The sequence below is a fragment of the Vigna umbellata genome, chromosome 1, assembly GCF_029865625.1.
Source record: "Vigna umbellata cultivar VRB3 chromosome 1, Vumbellata_1.0, whole genome shotgun sequence".
Classification (NCBI taxonomy): Eukaryota; Viridiplantae; Streptophyta; class Magnoliopsida; order Fabales; family Fabaceae; genus Vigna; species Vigna umbellata.
Window position 1 is genome coordinate 102,715,530 of NC_142165.1, and position 22,467 is coordinate 102,737,996.

The following is a 22,467-nucleotide window of genomic DNA, read 5'->3' on the forward strand; positions in this document are numbered from 1 at the left end:
CAAATATACTATTGATTAAAATACTTATACCTTAAATATATGTATCCGTTGCTTTATTCCTGTATGTAAAATACCAAACCGTCAATAGTATTCACTGGATTGATTTTTTTATAAGAAGTGCCAACAAAATTATTTCAGTAAAACAGTTACGTAATTTTTTATTCTTTTATTTTTCATTTTAATATAATAATTGTGAGAACCCCAAAATTCCTTTTTTAGAAAACTCTTTTTTTCTTTGTAAACTTAGCTCTTTCCAAAAACATTCCTTTCTCTCTCAAAATTCTGAATCAGTTTTCATTCTTTTTGAAGAATCAACACTACTAGAGTAATTTACATGAAAAATCCTTTCAAAATCAGTTTTCATTATGAATTTTAAAGATTTTATGTTAGAGAAATCTTGATGGTTTCATACCTCAATTTGAAGTGATGATTGGACAGACTTGTGTCCATCGATGTGTGCTTGTTTGATAAACTTTGGTTATGATACAGTGGTTTAAATTAGTTATTTTCAGGAAGAAATACTAATCTAGAGTTAGTAAATGTGTATTTAAGGCATTTGTTATATGAGGTTATCTTGATTCACATGGAGAAAGATAATTAAATAAGAAGGTTTCATTTAACAAATAATATGACATAAAATAGAATCATACTCATGGATTTCGTTTAACAGACTATATGTCATGAAACAAAATCATACTCATGGAACTGGTGAGATTAACAATGTTGTGACTGGATGAAGTATGTGAGTTCCATTTGATGAAAAGTTGTAGAGAAAAATGAGATGGTGGTGACTATGAAAGGTTCACAGTCTTTTGAATCTATTCAATACACCAATTTTACATAAGAAGAGTTTATATTTATTTTTTTTAAACCACTTTGAAATGATGTTTGTTTGAACCATTTGATTGAGCCATGTAGGCTCATGAATGTGAATTATTTTATATTTTGGGTGAATTGATGTAATGAAATGTATTGTTGAATAAGTGATTAGTTTCAAGTAATGGAATAATATAAATTAAAAAATGAAAAAGACTAAGTTAAGGATTGATTTCTAACAAAAAAAAAAAGAAATTGTTTTAACAATCTTTATTATAAGTTATTAATACTTTCATATTAAGTTTCTTCTTTTAAATATATTAAATGTATTATATGAGTGTTTATGTTGGTCTTTTTTAAGTTTATTTCTTTAAATGTATTATATGGGTTTTTATGTTGGTCTTTAGAGAGAATGTTAATTAAATAAGTATTTCTTTTGTAATATATGAAGAAATAAGATAAGATTATTTAACAACTTATTTTCTACCCAATATATTTTGATATTGTTCATAATTAGTTTGATATGTTATTATTTCTTGATATATTATTTTTCATTATTATTTTTTATTAATTTATCCTTGTATTTGTGGGTCTTTTATTTTTTTTATATATTTTTATATAAGAGCAATTATAGAAGTTAAGGATGACAATAGCACCAGAGTTAAAACAATTATCATCTTAGATAACGTTTTAACTTCTTTTTTTTAAATCCCTAAGTTCTTATTTTATTTTATGTTTTGAAGTACTTATAAATTATTTTAAATGTATTTAAAACAAAATTATCCGGCTTTAATAACTACAAAATGAATAAGTTCATATCGAATTATTATTATCATAATAATCTTATAATTATTGATTACTTATAATATATATTAGAATAATTTTGGGTTGTTACAATAATAAATGCATGCGTATAGATTAAATAAGTATTAAGTAAATGTCACTCTTAACGCAACGTTTAGTTCATATCTTCATTCAACCTTATCCGATGTTTGTTCTGTACTGTTTAATGTTCGTGAATCACTTCACCTGCTATCCTATTCCTCTAACCTTATTTTCCAACTTTAACTTTCTTTCCATTAAATATATTTTTCCTTTTCATTCTTAAGTATTACTTTATTTATCTATATATATATATATATATATATATATATATATATATATATATATATATATAACAATCACAGTACATATTCAACTGTAGTTTTAACTTATACTTTTTAATTTATAATTATTGTCTCTTTTTTTGTACATCACACTCTTATGATTAGCAAGAAAAAATGGTAGTTGAAAAAGTTAACATCCCTCAAAATCCTATATAAATTATGCTAGAGTGAAATGCAACTTAAAAGCAATAATCACATTATAGAGACGTAATGTTTTTTTATCTTGGTTGAAGCGTATAATTTTGTTAACAATCTAAACAATTCAAATAAGTCAACCTAAACGGATGATATTTCCCTTAAACGATCACGTAAGATAAGAAGAAAACGAATAAAATTAAAGTATGATTATTTACCATTATCAAATCCAAACTTTTGAACGATTAATATCAAACTATACCAAATTCTATTATTAAAAAAAAGGATAAAGAGATAAAGTTTTAAAAACATAAAAACTTTAAAATAACAATAATAAATTATCAATTAACCTCCATATATATATATTTTTTATTTCATATTGATTTAAAATCTATTATTAAAATAGTATTAGTTTTTTAAAAAAGTGTCTGATGTATGTTGAAAACATGTTAAAGTGTCATTTTATAAAACCTTTGATTCTATTTTATTAATACAGATAATTTTAGAGCACTTGAATATTTATTTTTTAATTTATTTTAAATTTTGGCAATTTTTAATTATATTCTCAAATTTAATCATTGCATTTTTATCTTATATTTTAATTTCAGTCTTATATTATATTTTAAAACATTTTCAATCGACTTTAATTAAAATAGAAATATCATCCAATCAACTTTACAAAAAAAAATGTCATTCAATAAAATTAAAAAATTTATTATTATTTATTATTCATAATTCTAAAAGAATTTCTACAGTAAAATATTACTCTATATACAACAAGATTAAAGAAAAAATTTAATAAAAAATAAATATATAGATTTAATTTTTTAATCGTTAAATTTTTCATTTATGACAATATTTGAATTCTTTACCCCTTAACCTATTTTATTTTAATATTAATTAAAAAATATTTTTAACACCTCAAATAAAATTATTAAAATTAAGTTAAAAAAATTATATTTACATAATTTAAAAAGTTATAAAAATGAGAATTAAATTAATTCAAGATTCAAAATAAAACTAACTCTAATTTTTACTAAAAAATTAACGGAAAAAACATATTTAATTTAAAAAATAAAAAATTATGAAAAAATAGTTTTGTAGGGCCAAATAATTGAGCATTCCATAGTTTCAGCCGTCACATTAGCCAGCGCACCCATTTCTCACACGTCACAACCTCAGTAATGGTCCAATCATCACACTCATTCCTCCTATGAACCTTCTTCTGTATCACAGTGAGGTCTAAAATAATTTCATAAAGTAAATTATATAAAAAATTTAAATTAATAATGTTTGGTTGAAAACAAAATATTTAGATATCAAAAGACATAAAGGATAGATAAAAAATAAGTCAAACTGTAGTATACATTTTCCTACTTTTTAACTTCTTTTTTTCTATCAAATGTTTAATTATTAAGACAGTTTACAATAGTAATAATATAAATAAAATATTAGAATAGAATACAAATATTCAGACATATTTTATTTTAATATAATAAAACATTATTTTTAATACAACAAATTTAATTCCATTAATTTTGTTTTAATTCTCTTGACAATAGATAATTAAACATATTTATTTTTTAATTATTATGTAAGTTTATTACACGCTCTCAATTCTTATACTAAAATTATATATTTTTTACTATCTTAAAAATAAAATATATTAATATTTGTTGTACTAAATAAACAATTTATTTTAATAAAAGTAATGTCAATCATAAAATAAGTTATTGTTACTATTTTAAATCAAATAATCTTACGAAATTGAATTTTATTCTATATGTTTTTCTTTAACTCACTAAAATTCCCTTTTTTTTTTCTTTCATTTGCTTCTTTTTCCCTTTATTTATTTTCTTTATCAAATACATCTTAATGATAGACAACTTTCAAACCGAGCAAAACGTGATTTTTTTGCTCTAGAGTATAATTTAGTTTTGTGTTCATCATTAAAATTAAAAATGTAAAAACATTTTTAAAAAATTCAGCGTTTATCTAAATCTTTAAAGTCAATTATGTTCCATTTCCTATCCCTGCTTGTATATTATTATGATCACTTAAATGAAATTTTGAGATAATTGTTCTTGAAAATTTAACTTCAAAAAACAATAATATGACAGCGTTATTGATTTAGTGATTTAAAACGAGAGACCAAAGAGACAGTTGTTGTTTCATTTAGCCGACCGCAAAGCCATCTGCCTCCCAATAGGACAATTGTCAAATTCTGTCTTCACCACTTCTTAAAAATATATATATACATGGATTTGTATCTTCTAAAAATATAACAAAATACTTATGTTTTTTAATTATATTTTTATTCCTTTAAATTTAAGCATTATTATTTTTTAATTAAAAATATTAACTTTTAGTTTCCAATCTTAGAAGGTGATATTTTAAAATTTTGACGATAATATAAATCATGGTCCATTTTAACATTTCTCATATAAATTTAATCTTTTTTTAAGTTTGTTAATAAAGACTTATTGTGTTTCTTGATTTTCAATATGGAGCGTCAAATCTTTCGGTACTTCAATTTGAAAAACAAAATATTCTCTGGTTTTAAATTTTGTGAAAAATTATGTTTAATTTATAAGGTTAGACAATATTAGAGGTGGTATTCTTTTATCATCATTATTTGAATTTTCACTCGTTTTATGTAAATATTTTGCACACCAATCTCCTCTACTTCGCTTTTATATTTCGAATTTCAGTAAAAAATTCAATAATGTCAACACCAAAAATAAATTCCTTTATTATAATTAAATATTGTGAAGTGACTCTAGTGACACTTCTTCATTATAGACTAAAGTTAAATTGTTTCCTACAAGTGTCAATTGAAATTATTCTAACCTATTTTAAATTGATTGTTACTTTTTGGTAAAGTCAAAGGAGAAAGAGAGAACAAATAAAAATAAACAATAGACTTAACAGTGATGGATGATTATTGATAACCCTTTCTTAAAACACTGATTTTATATAAAATAACTAAAATATTGTTATTCTAAACAAGTTAACAATTTTTATAAGACTTTCAAAATTCAATTTGATTAATTAAAGGTTAAATTTGTGAGTGATTTGATTGATATGATAAATTATAAAAAAAAGTTTTAATAAATTAAAATATAAAATAGAAATTTAAGGAGCCGGTTCTTCCTCTGCCTTGTCCAAACTCACACACTCTCACTAATGAGAATCGGTTTCATAACCAATTCTCTCCACCCACACAACACAGTTCATATCCCAAATTCGTCTTCTGTAATTTATGTATACTGTACTCCCATCTCATGTAAACATAGTCTTGGAGTTTGAAGTTTGGATTCCAATAAAAATAAAATAACTTTTAAATATTTAAATTTGACTTGAATGGTTTATGTATTTAAAGTTGTATATGTGATGTTTGAATATTAACTTTTAGATTTTATTGATAAAAATTATGTTAGTTGAAAGTGAATATAAAATTATTCCAACTCCCTTTTACTTTTCTTTTCTGAGCATTTATCTTTCTTCCTTCGCTGATATTCTCAACCTTTATGGGGTAGTACAAAGCATTAAAGAAGAGAACTTTTGCCTAGTTTAATTTTCTTCAACTTTCATACTTTTTGAGTAATAATGATCAAATTTGTAAGCCTATGGTTGGATTTGAAGATGAATTTGGAGGAATGAATTTCAAGAGAAAAAAATAAATAAATGATGTGATGAAAGTCAGTATGAATGATGTGATTTTAATAAATTAAGAAAATCTTTTAATTGATGAGATTCTATTATTATTATTATGAATTTTATTACTATATTTTTAATTATTATTTATTATAAAAATGGAACAAACACTAATTATACGAAAGTATAATATATGTATGTATTTCATTTTGTTGCAAATATTCACATTGATGCAAAGAAATTTTAAAACAAAAACTGCTTTTTGATTGAAGTGTTTTTTCAATTTGAGTTTTATCCTTGTGTTTCTGTTATTGAAAACAAACACAATGTAAACGATTAAAGAATTAAAAACTTATTTATTGTTTTATGTTAAATTGATTTCATATTAATAGGAAGAATTATCTATAAAGTGAATAAAGTATCAAATCACAGTAGTATTGAGTATAATTGTGTTTTTTAGACGTGACTGTTGATGCAAAATCCATTGCATAAAAAGTTTTCAGAATAATGAGTAAAGTTAATTTTTTTAATCAGAGTTAAAGTGATAATGGGTAAAGTTACTAAACTAGTGTATTTTGAGACTTGTAATGTAAGTTTGTAACTGTTAGTTTTAGTAATGTTTGAGGATTGATAAATAACGCGTCCTATTAAATGAATCAAATGAAAACAGTATGCGTGTTTGGTAAGGTAATTTAATAATCTATCGGACGACACAAAATACTAAAAGCAATTCGATAAAAAACTTTTCTTAGCTCAATTAAATTTTGCTATAAAATATTACCTTAATAAAAAAATCCATCTATAATATATTTCAATGTAAAATTATTTCTTGAAATGGTCGTTTGAGTCAACTGCATGAGTCAATTTTATACATATATGAAATTGATTGTATTTATGAATAAATTGTTTATAATAAAGAAAAATGAAGATAAAAAGGAAGTAAAAGATAAGGATGTGGTGATGAGGACATTTATTGAAGGTGTGGTGAAAGCGAGTCGCTGACTCAACTTCTAAACCACCCTACGGTAACGGTCAACCCACAGAAGATGAGACTTAAGGCAATTCCTAAAAGTAAATTTTCAACTTACTAATTTCATTTAATAAATCCATTGTTTGACCGGGTCCTCTGTCTTTGGTGCACCCCAATTTAATTCAATTTAATAAAATTCTAAATTATTACACAAGTAAGTTTTCTGAACAAGCTGCGCTACTTTCGCACTTCCATAATCAAACGTGAATCAGTCAGTTTCATCAGCCATTCAATTAGCCGAGTGTTTTTCTTTTTGCATCATAATTTTTCTGCTACATTACAACTGCCTTTCCGTGGCAGTTGAATTTGGTTACCTATTCTCTTTCAATTTTTCTTTCTCCACTTTTGAAAAAGTGACGCTTTTTTTAATACTATTTTGGCACTTCAACATCGTCAATTTTTACCGTTTAATTGTTACTAAATTTCAACCTTATAAACACTTCTAATGAGACACACCTTACATAAACTCCAAAAGATCTTCCGTGTTAGCTTAGTAAACATATGTTTGACATGTCATTGAAAATTCTACATTAATTAAAAATAAAATTAATTTATAATATATAAATAAAAAATTTAATTTAAAATTTACTTATTTTATCTCATATTCATATCAACACATATCACTTCTTTTACTTATATCCAACATATTATTCATAAAATATTCACATACTCAATAAAAGACCAAGTATATATGGTGATAGAAAAATGCCAAAAGTGATAATCTACAATCAATTTACATGCCATAATATTGTCTGATTGCATAATTAATTACATATTTATTATAACCAATTATTTGTATTTTAGTTACTTGAAAAAAATAATTATCAACACGTGGATGCATGTAAAATTGAAAAGAGAACTTGCAGACCCGTACATACTCAATAATAAACTCGTTTCTATTATAATAATAACTCGAGTCATCCATTAAACCCTGACAAAAAAGAAGAGAGAAAAAGATATAAAATTACAATCCAGCCTATGAAATCAAATGATAATAAAATGGTTTTGTCATTTAATTTGGTAAATATTTTTTTTAGAATAGTTCTTAAATATACATTTCCTCTTTTTATTTATTTTTTATTTTCCAATTAAATTACTCTATTTTTTTTTATTTTCCAATTAAATTTACTAGTTCAAGAAATGAAAAGAACGCGTTCAACGAAATTAATTAAACCCAATGGCTCTTTTTTCCTCAAACGGCGAAATCGCGTGAACAGTGGCGTGTGCAAATAAGATCCGGAATTGTCAAACAGTTAGAACTCACAACAAACATGACGCGCACACAAACACATATATACGCGCCCACACACAAATAAACCTTCACCACCTTCACTCTCAAATACTCCTTACACAGCAATCATTATTCCCCAAACACTTTCTTCACCATGGTTCGCTTCAGCAACAACATTATCGGACTCCTCAATTTCCTCACCTTCCTCCTCTCCATCCCGATCCTGGGGGGCGGAGTGTGGCTCAGCAGGCACGCCAGCACCGAGTGCGATCGGTGGCTGGAGAAGCCGGTGATCGCAATCGGTGTTTTCCTGTTGGTTGTTTCACTCGCTGGCCTCATCGGCGCGTGCTGTCGCGTGACATGGCTCCTCTGGGTCTACCTGCTCGTGATGTTCTTGCTCATCGTTATTCTCTTCGCCTTCACCATCTTCGCCTTCGTTGTCACCAACAAGGGCGCTGGTGAGGCCGTGTCTAAGAGAGGCTATAAGGAGTATAGGCTCGGGGATTACTCCAATTGGTTGCAGAAAAGGGTGAACAACCCTAAGACGTGGAACAGGATCAAGAGTTGCTTACAGTCTGGGAAAGTCTGTACTGAATTCCAAAACAAGTTCCTAAACGACACCTTTCCTGACTTCTACACCGAGAACCTCTCCGCGCTTCAGGTTTCTTTCTCCTCTTCTCAATCTTATTTTGTTTTCCTTAATCCTTTTTCTGGGTTGTTGCCAAAATTTCAGCTTGTTCGTGCAAGATCTGGTTTTCGATCAAGATCCTGTTTTTCAGTTGTGACTGCTTCACAATGAGAAAAAAGTTAATTCATAATTGTTTAGGTGCTTTATTTTTCTTTCTTGTTTAGCTTCATAAAAAATGAATATAAGTTACAGATAAAAGCTTATTTGTCATTAATTAATTTGTTAGTTATAAATAAAATAAGTAAAGAAATTGTCCTAATTTCGCTGTCCTATGATTAGATCATAATCTTTTGGATGAGGTTTATCTCATGGTAATTCTTAGAGTTTCACCTCCTTGTGTGAAATCTTGATTCTCATTAAACAGCGGCAAAAATAGAGAATTGTAACTAGCTTTTTGTTTTTTGAAATCTGGTTATCTTTATTAGACCACATACTTCTTGGTTTAGTTTGTGTTTTACTATAAACTTAAAATATGTGTGCCCTTTGGCCCACCTCCTTTAAGATTTTTTTGTCTCCTTACACTCTCGAACGCGAGTTTCAATATGAGTAGTTTTCTGGAAAAAGTGAACTTTCGTCAGATCAAATTTTTAAGATATTCAAGTTGGTGTCTTTTTGAAAGGGGATCTTTTTAACTGGGATTGGCTTCCATCTGAAAAGGCTGTGTTCTTTTGCTTTATGTTCTAATTCCCAATGTATTTTTTGTCGCACTTTTTGGCATTCTAGTGTGCCATTTTAAAATAGCCATTTTAAAATAGGAATTGACTGATGCCAGTACTGCTGCCTACGGAGAGCTAAAAAGTTTTTCCCATTTTACATCCTGATGCCCTTCATCCTGCATAATTTTATGTGCACTTTTCTTGCCAGTAAATAATCTTTGGTTCATTGTAGCATAGCGTGTGAACACTACAAGAGAACATATCCACTATTGGATCTAAAATTGGGATCCACTTGGTCAAAATTTTCTTTTAAAAAGAGAAAGAGAATATCAGTCTTCAAAGACATAAGAATTTTCCTACATGAGAGATTCTTATATGATACTGTAGACATATAAATAGTTATACTTATGCACTGAACATGATTTATTCTCATTGAATTTCTTTGTGTGACACACAAAAGAGCTCTGTGCTTATACTTTAACTTGCATTTGTTGGATGGTTTGTGCAGTCCGGTTGTTGTAAGCCTGCTGATGAGTGCAATTTTACCTATGTGAATCCAACTACATGGACAAAGACCGCAAATGCTACTCTGAACAACCCTGATTGTACTACTTGGGATAACGATCCCAACATTCTGTGCTTCGATTGCCAATCATGCAAGGCTGGCTTACTGCAAAACCTGAAGACTGATTGGAAGAAGGTGGCTGTTATTAACATCGTAGTCCTGGTCTTCCTCGTTATTGTCTACTCCATAGGTTGTTGTGCTTTCAGGAATAACAGGCAGGAGAATTGGAAGAGATATTAGTTAGGTTCATTTGATTATTCACTTATTACTATTCTATTACCCTGTTCATGAATGTGCTAGGCAATTTGGTTTATATGCTTGATTTTTTACTTTTTAGTGAGCTTTATAAAATGCTGGATTATACTATTTTAAGCACAGACTATTGTGTAAATTGCTCAGTTTTTTTTTATCGCATTTCTTAGTAACATCTGTACGTAGATATTACTTTTGGACACTGCATTCCCTTCTGCTCCAACATTCTCATAATGTAGTGGCAACAACTGAATCTTCACCCTCTACATCATTCATGGTTTAAAGTAGTTTTTTATTTAGTTTAATTCAGCTTTTTTAATTAATTAATTTTTTTCTATATTTTAAATTGTATATTGAAATCTCTCATTTGCGTAATTTTTACTTACTTTTTTTTAATAAATTAAATTGGTTAAATTTCAAAAATTATATAATTTTAAATAAATATGTATATCTACACAATTTCAATTCAATTTTAAAAATGGAGGATATCGTTAACTTGAAATAAAAAACAAAATTGAAATGTGTCTATCTAATTCGTCCAAAGCGAAATTGTTTTGTTGGTTATTGTGATTAATGACTTATCATATTATACTTTTTGTTTTATTTCTATGATTTTGATGTTTGACCGTTTAAGAAATATCTAGTTCTTTTCAATGTAAATTAATTTGATTCTTTTAAAATAGTGATATATTTTATTTTGCAGCATCATTTTCAACTTTTTCTTTTCCTGCCCAAGATGGAAAGCTTATGTCATTAATTTCATTTAAATAAAAACTACAAAAAGTAATTAATGGTTGACTAAAATTTTATAAAAACATGGTGTAAATGAATTAATAAAATTTTAGGATCGTTATCCCTTAAAAACATTAATAATACTATTTAAATATGATAAATGTTTTCTATGATGAATTTATATACAAGGCAATTGCTTCCTCATCCCCATCAATTTCTACCTCCATTCCTCGTTTTTTTGGAATTTCAGTTTCGTCTTTGTGAGTTTTATTGAAATTAATGGAGAAGGTGGTTTGTGGTATACTTTAACGAGGAGAGATTACTCTGATAAATGTTGGTTGAGATGATGGTTTGTGAAAGTTAGAGAGGAAATATGGAATTGTTTTTTTGGTTCTCTTGGCTGAAAATTAGATCTCATTTTCTTGATCCACAAAGGAGACTTTTCAAAGTTTTCAAAATCCCATGAAGTGTGTCAGGACAGGACAAGGGACAGATTAATCTTCTTCGTTCAAAATTGTATCTCTGCAAATGGTTTTTTTTCTTTTCTTCAAAGAAAACATCACATTCCCCAACTCACCATCTTTGGTCGAGTTCACAGTAGCACACAGGGTTAAATAAGCGACGATAGCAACGATGATCGAGTGGTTGAAGAAAATAATTGTGGATGAAGTTAGAGTTTCTTTCAACTACTTTATGTGATATTTTTCTTTTGTTTATCAATCAACAACTCCGGTTCTTTGTTTCACTATTGGAGTTTTGTGGATTGGGGATGTTGTACGATACAATGACAATAATGGAAACTATTTTTTTTTACATGTATGCACTCAGTTACCTAAAGAAAAGATGTCTTGCAAACTTGAAGATGTGGATCTAAATCTTTATCAAGAAAGAAAGTTAATGACACCAAAAATCAATCAAAAGATTTATGATAAGTTACTTGTGGGAGCCTTAGTATTGTGTTAGCTTTTGGAGTTATTCTTGATCCATAATAAAGGTTGATTTTATAACGTTAGTAGGAACAAGACAATAAAACAAGAGAGAAATAAACTACACAAAAATTTAATGTAGTTCAGTATACATTCACACCTTAGTAGGAAGTGTATTTATTTTGGTGTATCTTTAAAGCTTTATAGAAATTGCTTATACAACTAAACAAAGAACAATATCTCACAATACTAAGTAATGTATGACTAAATTAAGCTTCACAATACTAACACTGACCTATATAAAGAAAACTAATAAAGTGTTAAAGAAATTCAAAAGGTTGTTTAAAGAATATGTAAAGAACTTGTCTGTCCCTAGTGTTTCTCTTTCCCGATCACCTACTCACTTCATTTTCATGTCCTAGTTTAATATCAAAGGCAGAAAGTTGAACAAATCAATGATTATTTTGGTAAGCATTATATACCTAGGGTTCACTATTTTCATTTTTTCTAGTTTTATTTTGATAATTAATATGTAATGCATTGTAGGATTTTAAAACGTATCAGAATGAATCAAAATTTATCATTGACAAGACCTAGATAAATGCTTATTTAGATGAACCAACAATAGATAATGATGAAGACATTGAAGATTTTGATGTGATCAAATATTGGAAGACTAATGAGAAAAAAGTTTGCTATATTGTCTATAATGGTTCGATATATGTGTCTAATATTTTTATTACTACGGTCACATCAGAGTCAACTTTTAGCAAAGGTGGACCTGTGTTTTTGAAATATAGAAGTTTTATTCTTCTTGACAATGTGCAAATGTTGATTTGTACTCAAAATTGGTTATATTAATTTTTTTAGAATCCTAGTTGTAAGTTTATATGTTATTGTTTTTAAAATTACTTTACATTAAATGATTAACTCTAAACTAGTTATGTGATTGTATTTCAATTCGTTGTGATAAATGAAGTTGTTGAAAATATTTTTGGCTATCAGGGAATCATAGTCGAGTCTAAACTTTTTTAAGATTTTGAAACTCACCAACAATGGTACATCTTGAGGTTGTGCTATATATTTAGTCCATTATCTTAATATATTTGGTGTTTAATTCTTTAATATACACTTATTTATATGTATTAATATGAAGTAACGAAACAAAAGTATTTTCATGATTGTGAAATGTATCTAATGTTGACATTAAACTGTACTGTTTTATAGATTATCTTCGTTGAATTCCTGAACAAGTTTAAAAAAAAAAGAGACTAAATTGGAAGAAATAAATAATCTTGGAAGATAGACTTTATGATTTATCATACTTGAATGGTGATTGACATTTGTCTTATGCTATTCAAAACTTTTTACTTTATCGTTTTGTTTTTGCTTGTAGCATTATCGTTTTGTTTTTGCTTGGTTTATATTTTTTTATTTAACAAAGAACGCAATAAGAATCAGACTTGAATCTCCCATGGTTTATTCTTGTTATTAGTGATGTTAAAACAGGTCAATCGATCTAATCTGGTCCGACTCACCACGGGTTAACTACTTTGTGAGTCACTAAACACGGCTCATTTATTAACAAGCCGAAAAAATTTGAACCCGACTCGGCCCACCACGGGTTGGTGGATTAAACGGGTTGATTGACTCACTTAATTACAGATTTTTTTTTGTAAAATCCAAAAAAAAAGTAATTATTTTTGTAATTTAAATTTAAATAATTTCACCTGTTAAACTATAAAGACAATTCAAAATAAAAATCAGTATACAACTGGAATATAATCCAAAAGCAAACCCACAAATTGAATAAATAAATTTATAATATTGATAATTTTTGTGTCACTTGTCCATTTATAAGATTAGAGTTTGAATGGATAAATTTATAATATTTTTCTCTCTTAAAACATATTTTTCATTATTCTCATTTACAATACAATAAAAAATGTTAATAATAATATTGAAACACAAAATAATAAATAATTAAATTAAGCTAGGTAGGTTGATGAGTCAACCCGACTCACCACGGGTTCAACCTGGGTGATCCGGGTTGAAAATTAACCCATATAAAAAATTTCATATTTTTCAAATCCAACCTCACTTGAACTTGTGGTGGGCCGAGTTGATCTGCGAGTTCTAAATGTAATATTTATGGAGTTACTTATGTTAATTCCTATGTTAGGCTATAAATGTAATATTTCTATATTTGTGATTTATTATTATATTTCATATTTCTGTTTTTCAATATTTGTGGTTTATTATTAATATTTCTATAAGACTATATACGACATTTTGCACATTTGAGTGGTGCAGGAAGCAATTTCCTTATTTACAATCTTCTAGCCTTTGACTTGGGCCTACCTCCTTTTAGACTGGTTCAAGGCCGGTCAGCAACGAACCCATATTTCAAAAGTCATATAAATTATACAATGCAGCATATCCGTATATTTAAAGTGTAAAAAGAAACAAATTTCTCTACAGTTTATATAACATTCACCTTGAGTACGTGCAAATGCTAAAGAATAAGGTTGGAAACAGCAAGACTTGGATCAACAATTCAAATGTTAACTTCAAGTGTTATTACTTTGTCTTTGGCAGTACTTATTAATCTTAACTTCAAGTTTATCAGCTTAACCTCTTAGTTTCAATTTTACAAGTATAGCTTGGGATAGAGGGTTCGCATTTTTTTTTTCTGAACATTCTTTTTTTTCTTTCTAATTTTAAGGCTTGATATCTTTTCTATCGTTATTTCTAATAATTTTTAATTTTGTTCCAGTATTTTAAATGTTCTTACTTAGTTTATTTATAAAAATAAGCAACGTAATTCCTTCTTGTAATGATGTTACCGCATTAACACCTGGCCATCATTGTTTTATTAAGAAGTCATCATTTATTATTTACGTCATTTGTCATTCATTGTTTATATAGCACATCGTTACTGTAATATTCTTATAATTAATTTGATGAAAAAAATTATATTAGTTCTTAGAAAAAGGTGAAATCAAATTGAAAAAAATTTAAAATAACAAAATGAAATTAAAAAAAAAAAGGTCATGAAATGAAATGAAAGAAATCATTGGACCTAATTTTAATTATTTTTTGCGTGGTTGAAGGTGTATGTTGATGGTGAAAATGGTGTCATTCTCAGTTTTGATGGAAGTGTTGAAATAAAGTTACATTGATGGCTGAAGTCATTGAACATGGTGTGGATAAGGAAATGTTTTAAGGAGATTATTTCCACAGAGTAATGAGTGAAATTCCATTAGCTCTTGGGTGGTCCATTATGCATTTTCCTCACGTGACGTCAACCACACAACACTATTCAAGTTCCATTCCCTTCTTTGTCCATAACGTATAAATACAAGTATATTTCTCTACCTATACGATGTTTTCATCCTTTCTCATCTTGTATTTTTCTCTCTGTCTCTTTCTATTAAATTAGTGGTACCTGTGTTATGCAAAACAGCGGAGAGACGTGGTGTCTTCGTTTCAATAGTATTATGAACTTTTTCAGTCACACGAAACTAGTTATGCGTGAAAATATTAAACTTGGTTCATAAGAAACCCATCTTTCTAGAGCCAAAAAAGTAAAATGTGTTTAACAAAATTTTAGATTTTGATAAAAAAAAAAATACTATCTGTATAATCCTAAAAGTGGAAGTATATCAAAACTCATAATAATGAAAGAGTAGAAGTTTGATCCTCTATGTTAATACATACTTTATTTAAAAATTCTAAGGTGGTTCCATATAGGTTTGCCTTTGATTTTTATTTATTTATCACTGATATGATTAAGGGTCACTTTTTTACACTAACACAAAAAAACATCTTTGACTTATTTATGTTTAAAGTAAAAATAATAAATATAATGTATAGTGATTGTCTTTTTTATAAATAAGTAAAATGGTTTTATGTCAAACTAAGATAATTTATGTCAGGTTGTGCACGTATGATGTAAATTATCTCGTTTAGATCGTTCATAAGTGATTCAACTTTAATTTCTTTTTGTATGTCATCTACAAGTTCTTCTTTCATTCTAACGGCAAAAAACAAACACATAAAAGTAATTTTCCAACTTAGAATTTCATTGCGACGAAATGGTGGTTTGGTGATACTTTTGAACAAGTCTTCTTCTTTAATGATGGGTCTATCATGTGGAGTACTTCTTTCTGATTGATTTTGTTGTTGAGGTTTATTTACTAAAGTTTTTATTTTTATTTGTGATTGTGACTGTTTTTGGAGAAATTCAGTCATGACTTTATGTGAATATTCTTTTTTATACCATAACTTTGGTTCTTACTTTGGCTGATTTTCTTAACCAATAAAAAAAGTTATAAAGAAATTAGGTTTTTTAAACGTGTTTTAGTTTTGTGTGTTATGTATCATATGAATGATTTTTTATGTTAAAGAAAAGTTAACTATTAACAAAGTCAAATTTAAAACAAAGGTTAAGCCACTCAAAACAAAGATTGAGTTGTACAGGTTCAAAGGTACTTAAAAAGCAAAGGGATAATAAGTAAGGAATGAATAAGGGATCAACTTCTCTTTTAATATCCTTGAATCTACACACCTCAATCTTCTTTATGAGTGGTTAAATCTTTGTTTTAAGTTTGGCTTCTATGTCCACTAACTCTTATTCAAGTTGATCAAAATAATCTATTTGATCAAAATACACAAAACTGTAAAATTCAAAAATATTCATTTTATTAGATGCATAACATTCAACATTATTCAATAAAATATCGATAAGTTTATATTAATTATTGGTAGTATTCGACATAAATTTATATTCCTTGTTATAACATTAGACAAAGATCAAAAGTAAAAAAATTCAAAATAACATACTTAAAAAAAATCTGTGTGTTAATGATAGGAAAATTCTTAACTTTAAAAATGTTTCACATCATTAAATACCTTTTTTTTGTTAAGAATAAATAGTAAGATATCATCTTAGGAATTGCATGTACTCATACATATGTAACATTTATGAGATCTATTAGTTCATCAAATCCCACCAAAATAAACCAATAAAAAAGTTGTTAGCAAACATGAAAGTAGTTCCAATTCCATGACTATGACCTCAAGTTTTTCTAATAATTTATATACGAGAATTTCTCTTAAAGCTTATAAAAAATCATCCATCCACATAAAGAAAAATCAAAATTTAACAAAAATTATTCAAATACTTATATACACATTTTATCTGGATTATGAGTTTGGAATACTTGTGTACATTCAAATATATAAATATATATTAACGTATTAGCAATTAATATACAAAATTAAAATTCAATCATTCATTTATGTTTTTATTTTATTTCAAACAATACAATCATAAAGTATTCCATTGTTTTAGTTAATCTATTAAAAAACATATAAATTCATATATATAATTTAAATTCATAGTTTCACATGTACAATATAACCCATGATTCAGCAACCCAAAAGTTGAATATAAAAAAATAGGCGTCCAAAAACATACCATGCCTGTATAACAAACAGTGTTATACATTGGTAACATTGCTTATTCTTGTATTAGTGTTTATTCTATTCCATGACATTGCTGTTTCTTTCAACCTTTATTATTTCAGAATTGGAAGGAAAATCCATACCAATTCACCTTTATTATTTTTCCTTTCCTCTCTAAATAAGATTTTTCTCTTCTCATTCTATGTTCCTGGGAATCTTTTAGTAATATCGGGAAACTAATAAAAGATGTCATAATAATATATTTATAATTTTTTTCTACACAATCATCATTATATAATTTGACTTAAAAATGTATTATGTTTATGATTTTATACTGTTTTTTAATTTTTTTTTATGTAATAAATTTTTTGAAGTACAAATAATAAAGTTAAATGAAATAAAATAATAATTAAAAAAATTAATAGATTTTTATTTATATTCAAAATATTGCTTATTAATTTTTTCCTTTTTTATCATTGGTTCATATTATTTTTACTTATAATGTAATAAAAACATTTAAGTTATATCTTTATATAAAAGAAATAGAAAATAAGTTAATAAACATACAAAATTACAAGAAAATAAAATAAAATTTTAAATATTTTTTTTTATTCTATGTTCTTATAAACAATAAAATATTAATTTATATTTTTATATTATATGGACAATATATATGATAGGTAGAATATTTCTATTAGTCAAGCAAAATCATTTAATATTAATTAGGAAAAAAAATTTAATTCTTTAATTTTCACATAAAATAAGATTTTGTTGTGTCTCAAACTTTGAATATTTTAAAATTTAATAATGAATTAATGTAATTCTCTTTATTAAATGATTTGAAATATTTGCCTCTCTAACAAGCAATATGTCACTTAACTATAAGAACATACATGTATTAACACACGAACACACACATGTGGTCACATTTGCAAGTCTTTAATATTATTTGGTATGAAAGTTATATTAATTCATTTTTAAAGTTTAAAAAATAAATTTATATCAAAATTTGAGATAAAGACAAAATTTAATTTTATATAATAATTTATTGACTAAAAATATATTTAATTCAATTTTAATCATTATCAATATGTACATAAAAAAATATTTTAATATGTACTTTAAAACTTAAATATATTGAATGTTTCATATTTTTAATTTTAAAAATAATCTTTTAGATATAGAATCTCTACGGACTAAATTATAAATTTGAAGAAAAAATAATATGGGATTTTGTAATTTTTTCCTGCATGATTTGATTTTTCTTTACTTATATGAGATATTCATTTAAATTTTAAAAATGGATAAGTTGTTTGTAATATAATATACAATCTCTTGTACGAACACAACTATGACATTTATTTATTTATTCTCTTTTTTTCTATTGATTTATTTCTTCCATCTTAACATAATTGTGGTACACACGAAAATGAGATGCACATCCCTACATCAAAATGAGATGTACATTTCCTTAGAATAAGGGTGGATACATTGGTACCACACAATTTGTCTTAACATCAAGAGTCAAATGTCATTATTGCTGCTTTTTTAACGTACCACATTTTAAGGGCAAAGGATAATTTATATTACGGTAATATAGAAAATAAAATTTTCTTCAAATACCTAATATTTAATATAGTTATGATTTAAACTTCAAATTATTAATTATAAAAAAAAGAATAATTAAATATCAAATCATTCGATCATTGTTTGAAGAATGAGTTGGTGTCTCTATATTTTTATATATTTATTATTTATTTTTATACATGAAAAGCATTTAAAAAATTCACATTTATAAAATTGATAAAACCTTTTTTATAATATCATTAGGGGACAAACTTACCTTACTTTTTTATTGAAGGTCACCACACCAGTTTATTAAATTTTTAAGAGGAGATATATAAGAAAGAGATATCACATTTAATCACAAAAACTTAAAATTATATGATGTTAGTTATAAAACTCTATTATATGTTGTTGCGTCTTCTTTTTCTTATATATATTTTTCTTACTATTCAATTTTTACATTATTTGAGTTATTTGAATTATGTGAATGTTATCTTTTTTATTTCAGCAAAGTTAAAAATGAGATTTAAAATTTAATATAAATTAATATTGGGAAATGTAAACAGAATAAAAAATAAAATTATTAGACAAAATATTAGTTGTCTCTCAATGTAAAAAAAGTAAATAAAGACTTTTTTTTACGAGAGACTTAAGCCTAATTAAGTAAATTATTTATTATATACATGTATATAAAACATTATTAAAGATATCAGATATTAATCGCATTGGTATTACATGTATATATTGGTATATAAAACATTATCATATGTAAGAATTACTTTTGTTAAAGAATTTTGCTGACCACTTTAAAGATATCTGATCAGGGTGTTTTAACAGAAGTTTTATCATATCAAAATGAGTAAATCGAAACAAAGTAGATGGTACAACAGTAATTATAATTTTCTTTGCATTTTCTTCTACTATTTCCACATTGTCATAATTGATAGACCAAACATGAAATGCATTTATCCTTGAAACGAGGATAGATACATTAGTCTGACAGAACTTGACTCAAGTGTCATTTCTTCTGTGTCAAAAAAGTGTCATTTCTGGTCTTTTTTAGACTCTTAACTAATAAGATCAGAATGATTTTTTTAACCCATTTGTATATTTGGAACTTCAATTTGAAACTACTAATTAAATTAAAAATCTATTTATGTATTTATGATAATGGGAAGAATAATAATAAAAAAAGTGTTGATTGGTAAGAATAAATGTGGAGATAAAGATGGTAAAAAAAGAAGAAAAAGAAACAAGTATTTATGATAAGAAATACTGCATTGGCTAATAAAATATACAGTAAAGGAAATTATCTCATCAGTACACTATGAATCTATGATTAAGTTTTAAAACTGAATTTTGCTTTTATAATCTTCTTAAAAGAGAATAACACGCCTTAATATATATATATATATATATATATATGAATTTATATGTGTTTTAATAGATTAACTAAAACAATGGAATACTTTAGTCATATAATAACTAATAAAAAAATCATAAAAAATTAAAGAATAAAGAATAAGAAGAAATTTATGTATAACCAATATGATTAACACAATGAAAGAAGAAAATGATACATTAGTCATTTTAGTTATCATTTTTATTTTCTTTGTATTATTCTATTATTTTCACCAAACATGAAATGCATTTATCCTGAAATGAGGACAGATACATTAGTCTGACAGAACTTGTCTCACGTGTCATTTCCTCTGTTTAAAAAACGAGTTTATTTCTGGTTTTCTTTTGTAGTCTTAAAAGAATTAGAATCACGAATTAATAAGATTACAATGATTTTTTAACCCATTTGTATATATAGAATTTAAATTTGAAACTACTAATTAAATTAAAAATCTATTTATGTACGAGTGATTGTTATGAACTCATTTTCCTTTGTTCTAAATATATCTCACTAAATACCGTTTTTCTTTATTATTTTATCAGTGTATTCAATTATCACACTTATACATGTGTGTGTGTGTTTTTTCCATTTCTATTAGAAGGTATCCTTCAATATAATTATGATAACGACAAGTGATTTGTGCTTATTAAAAAAGTTGATTAATTTAGTGAGTAAGTGTTAACTTAATAATTTATTAAAAAAGGTCTAATAATAATAATAATTTATTTAAATTGTTTAGCCACAATTTATTTTAACTTAATTTTTATCTATTTTATTTTATTTTAATATAATTTCATCAATTTAAAATTATAATTCATATTTGATTTTAACATAATTTACATTTAATTATATTTTATGTTTAAGTATAAAATTTTAATTTTTCACTTTTATTAATTAAAATATAATATTTATTAATTAAACTTATCACGTCATTCATCAACTTTGGTAATATTTTATTTTATTTTTCACCATTTTTTTTAATCCAAACAGTATCATTTTTATATCTCTTTTTTTTCTCAAATCCAGTTTCAAAACCAAACACAAACTAAGTAACTTTTTAAGATTACATCTTAGAAAAAACAAATTAGAATCTTGAAAATCATTATAGAAATGATGATAAAAATAATTATTACAGTTTAATAATAGTTATAGAAGTGATATATAACAAATAAGGAAATTACCTCATCAGTGCATTATGATAAAGTTTTAAAACTGACTCGTGCGTTTATAATCTTCTTAAAAGAGAATGACAAACACACCTTATAACATTAACGAATTTAAATGTTTTTTTAATAGATTAATTAAAACAATTGAATATTTTGGTAATGTAATAACTAGTAAAAAATCATAAAAAATTAAAAAATTAGGAGAAACCTTCAAATAAACAAAAGTTATAATTATCTAAAGAGAAATACTTAAATATGTGAAGATACAATTAATAATTTCATATACATTTAAAAATAATTTAAATAAACTTTTTTCTTTCAGTTATTTGAGATATTTTTTAATGTAAACCATAACAAAAATTTTACACTTCAAAACAGATAATAGTAATTAAGTCTAAGGACGTTATCTCAATATTGAAATAATTAATAGAATGCTTAAGTAAAAAATCACAAAAAGTTTAAAGAATAACGACAAAATTTCAAACAAATGAAGCGTTATAATTAAATAGTGAAAATCATTAAAAATGTCGATTAATATATTTTCAAATTTTTGTATCTTCTTTAAATAGTAAGTCAAAGGATTTGTCGAACTTCAAACAAATTTAACACGGGCCTGTATAATTTACAATTTTTTTACAATTAACTAATAACCTCTTTTATATATATATATATATATATATATATATATATATATATATATATATATATATATATATATATATATATATATATATATATATATATATAATATGATACAAAGGAATATATATTATTTATTATTTATTTTTAGTGAAAACCTGCCTGGTGTGTTTGTATTTTTAAAAAATTAAAAAAAAAACTCAATATTTTAATATAAGTTTATAAAAGAAAGAAAGATTTTTTAAAAGTTAAACGGAGTGATTACAAAATTATAATCTAAAATACTAAAAAATAAAAATAAGATGAAAAAGTTTCAAGAAAAATAATAATAGATATGTGTATGCATTTTCAGAATAAAAGAAATAGTTATT

General features: G+C 25.6%; 1 protein-coding gene across 1 annotated transcript; it reads left to right on the forward strand.

Annotated features, from left to right (window-relative positions):
• Window positions 1-8,072: 8,072 nt before the first annotated feature.
• LOC148207010 (tetraspanin-8-like) lies at window positions 8,073-10,396 on the forward strand. The gene is made up of 2 exons (XM_088105268.1): window positions 8,073-8,696; window positions 9,888-10,396. Exons 1-2 carry the CDS (start codon window positions 8,190-8,192, stop codon window positions 10,182-10,184), a joined length of 804 nt encoding a protein of 267 aa, XP_087961394.1. The 5' UTR covers window positions 8,073-8,189; the 3' UTR covers window positions 10,185-10,396.
• The last annotated feature ends 12,071 nt before the right edge of the window (window positions 10,397-22,467 follow it).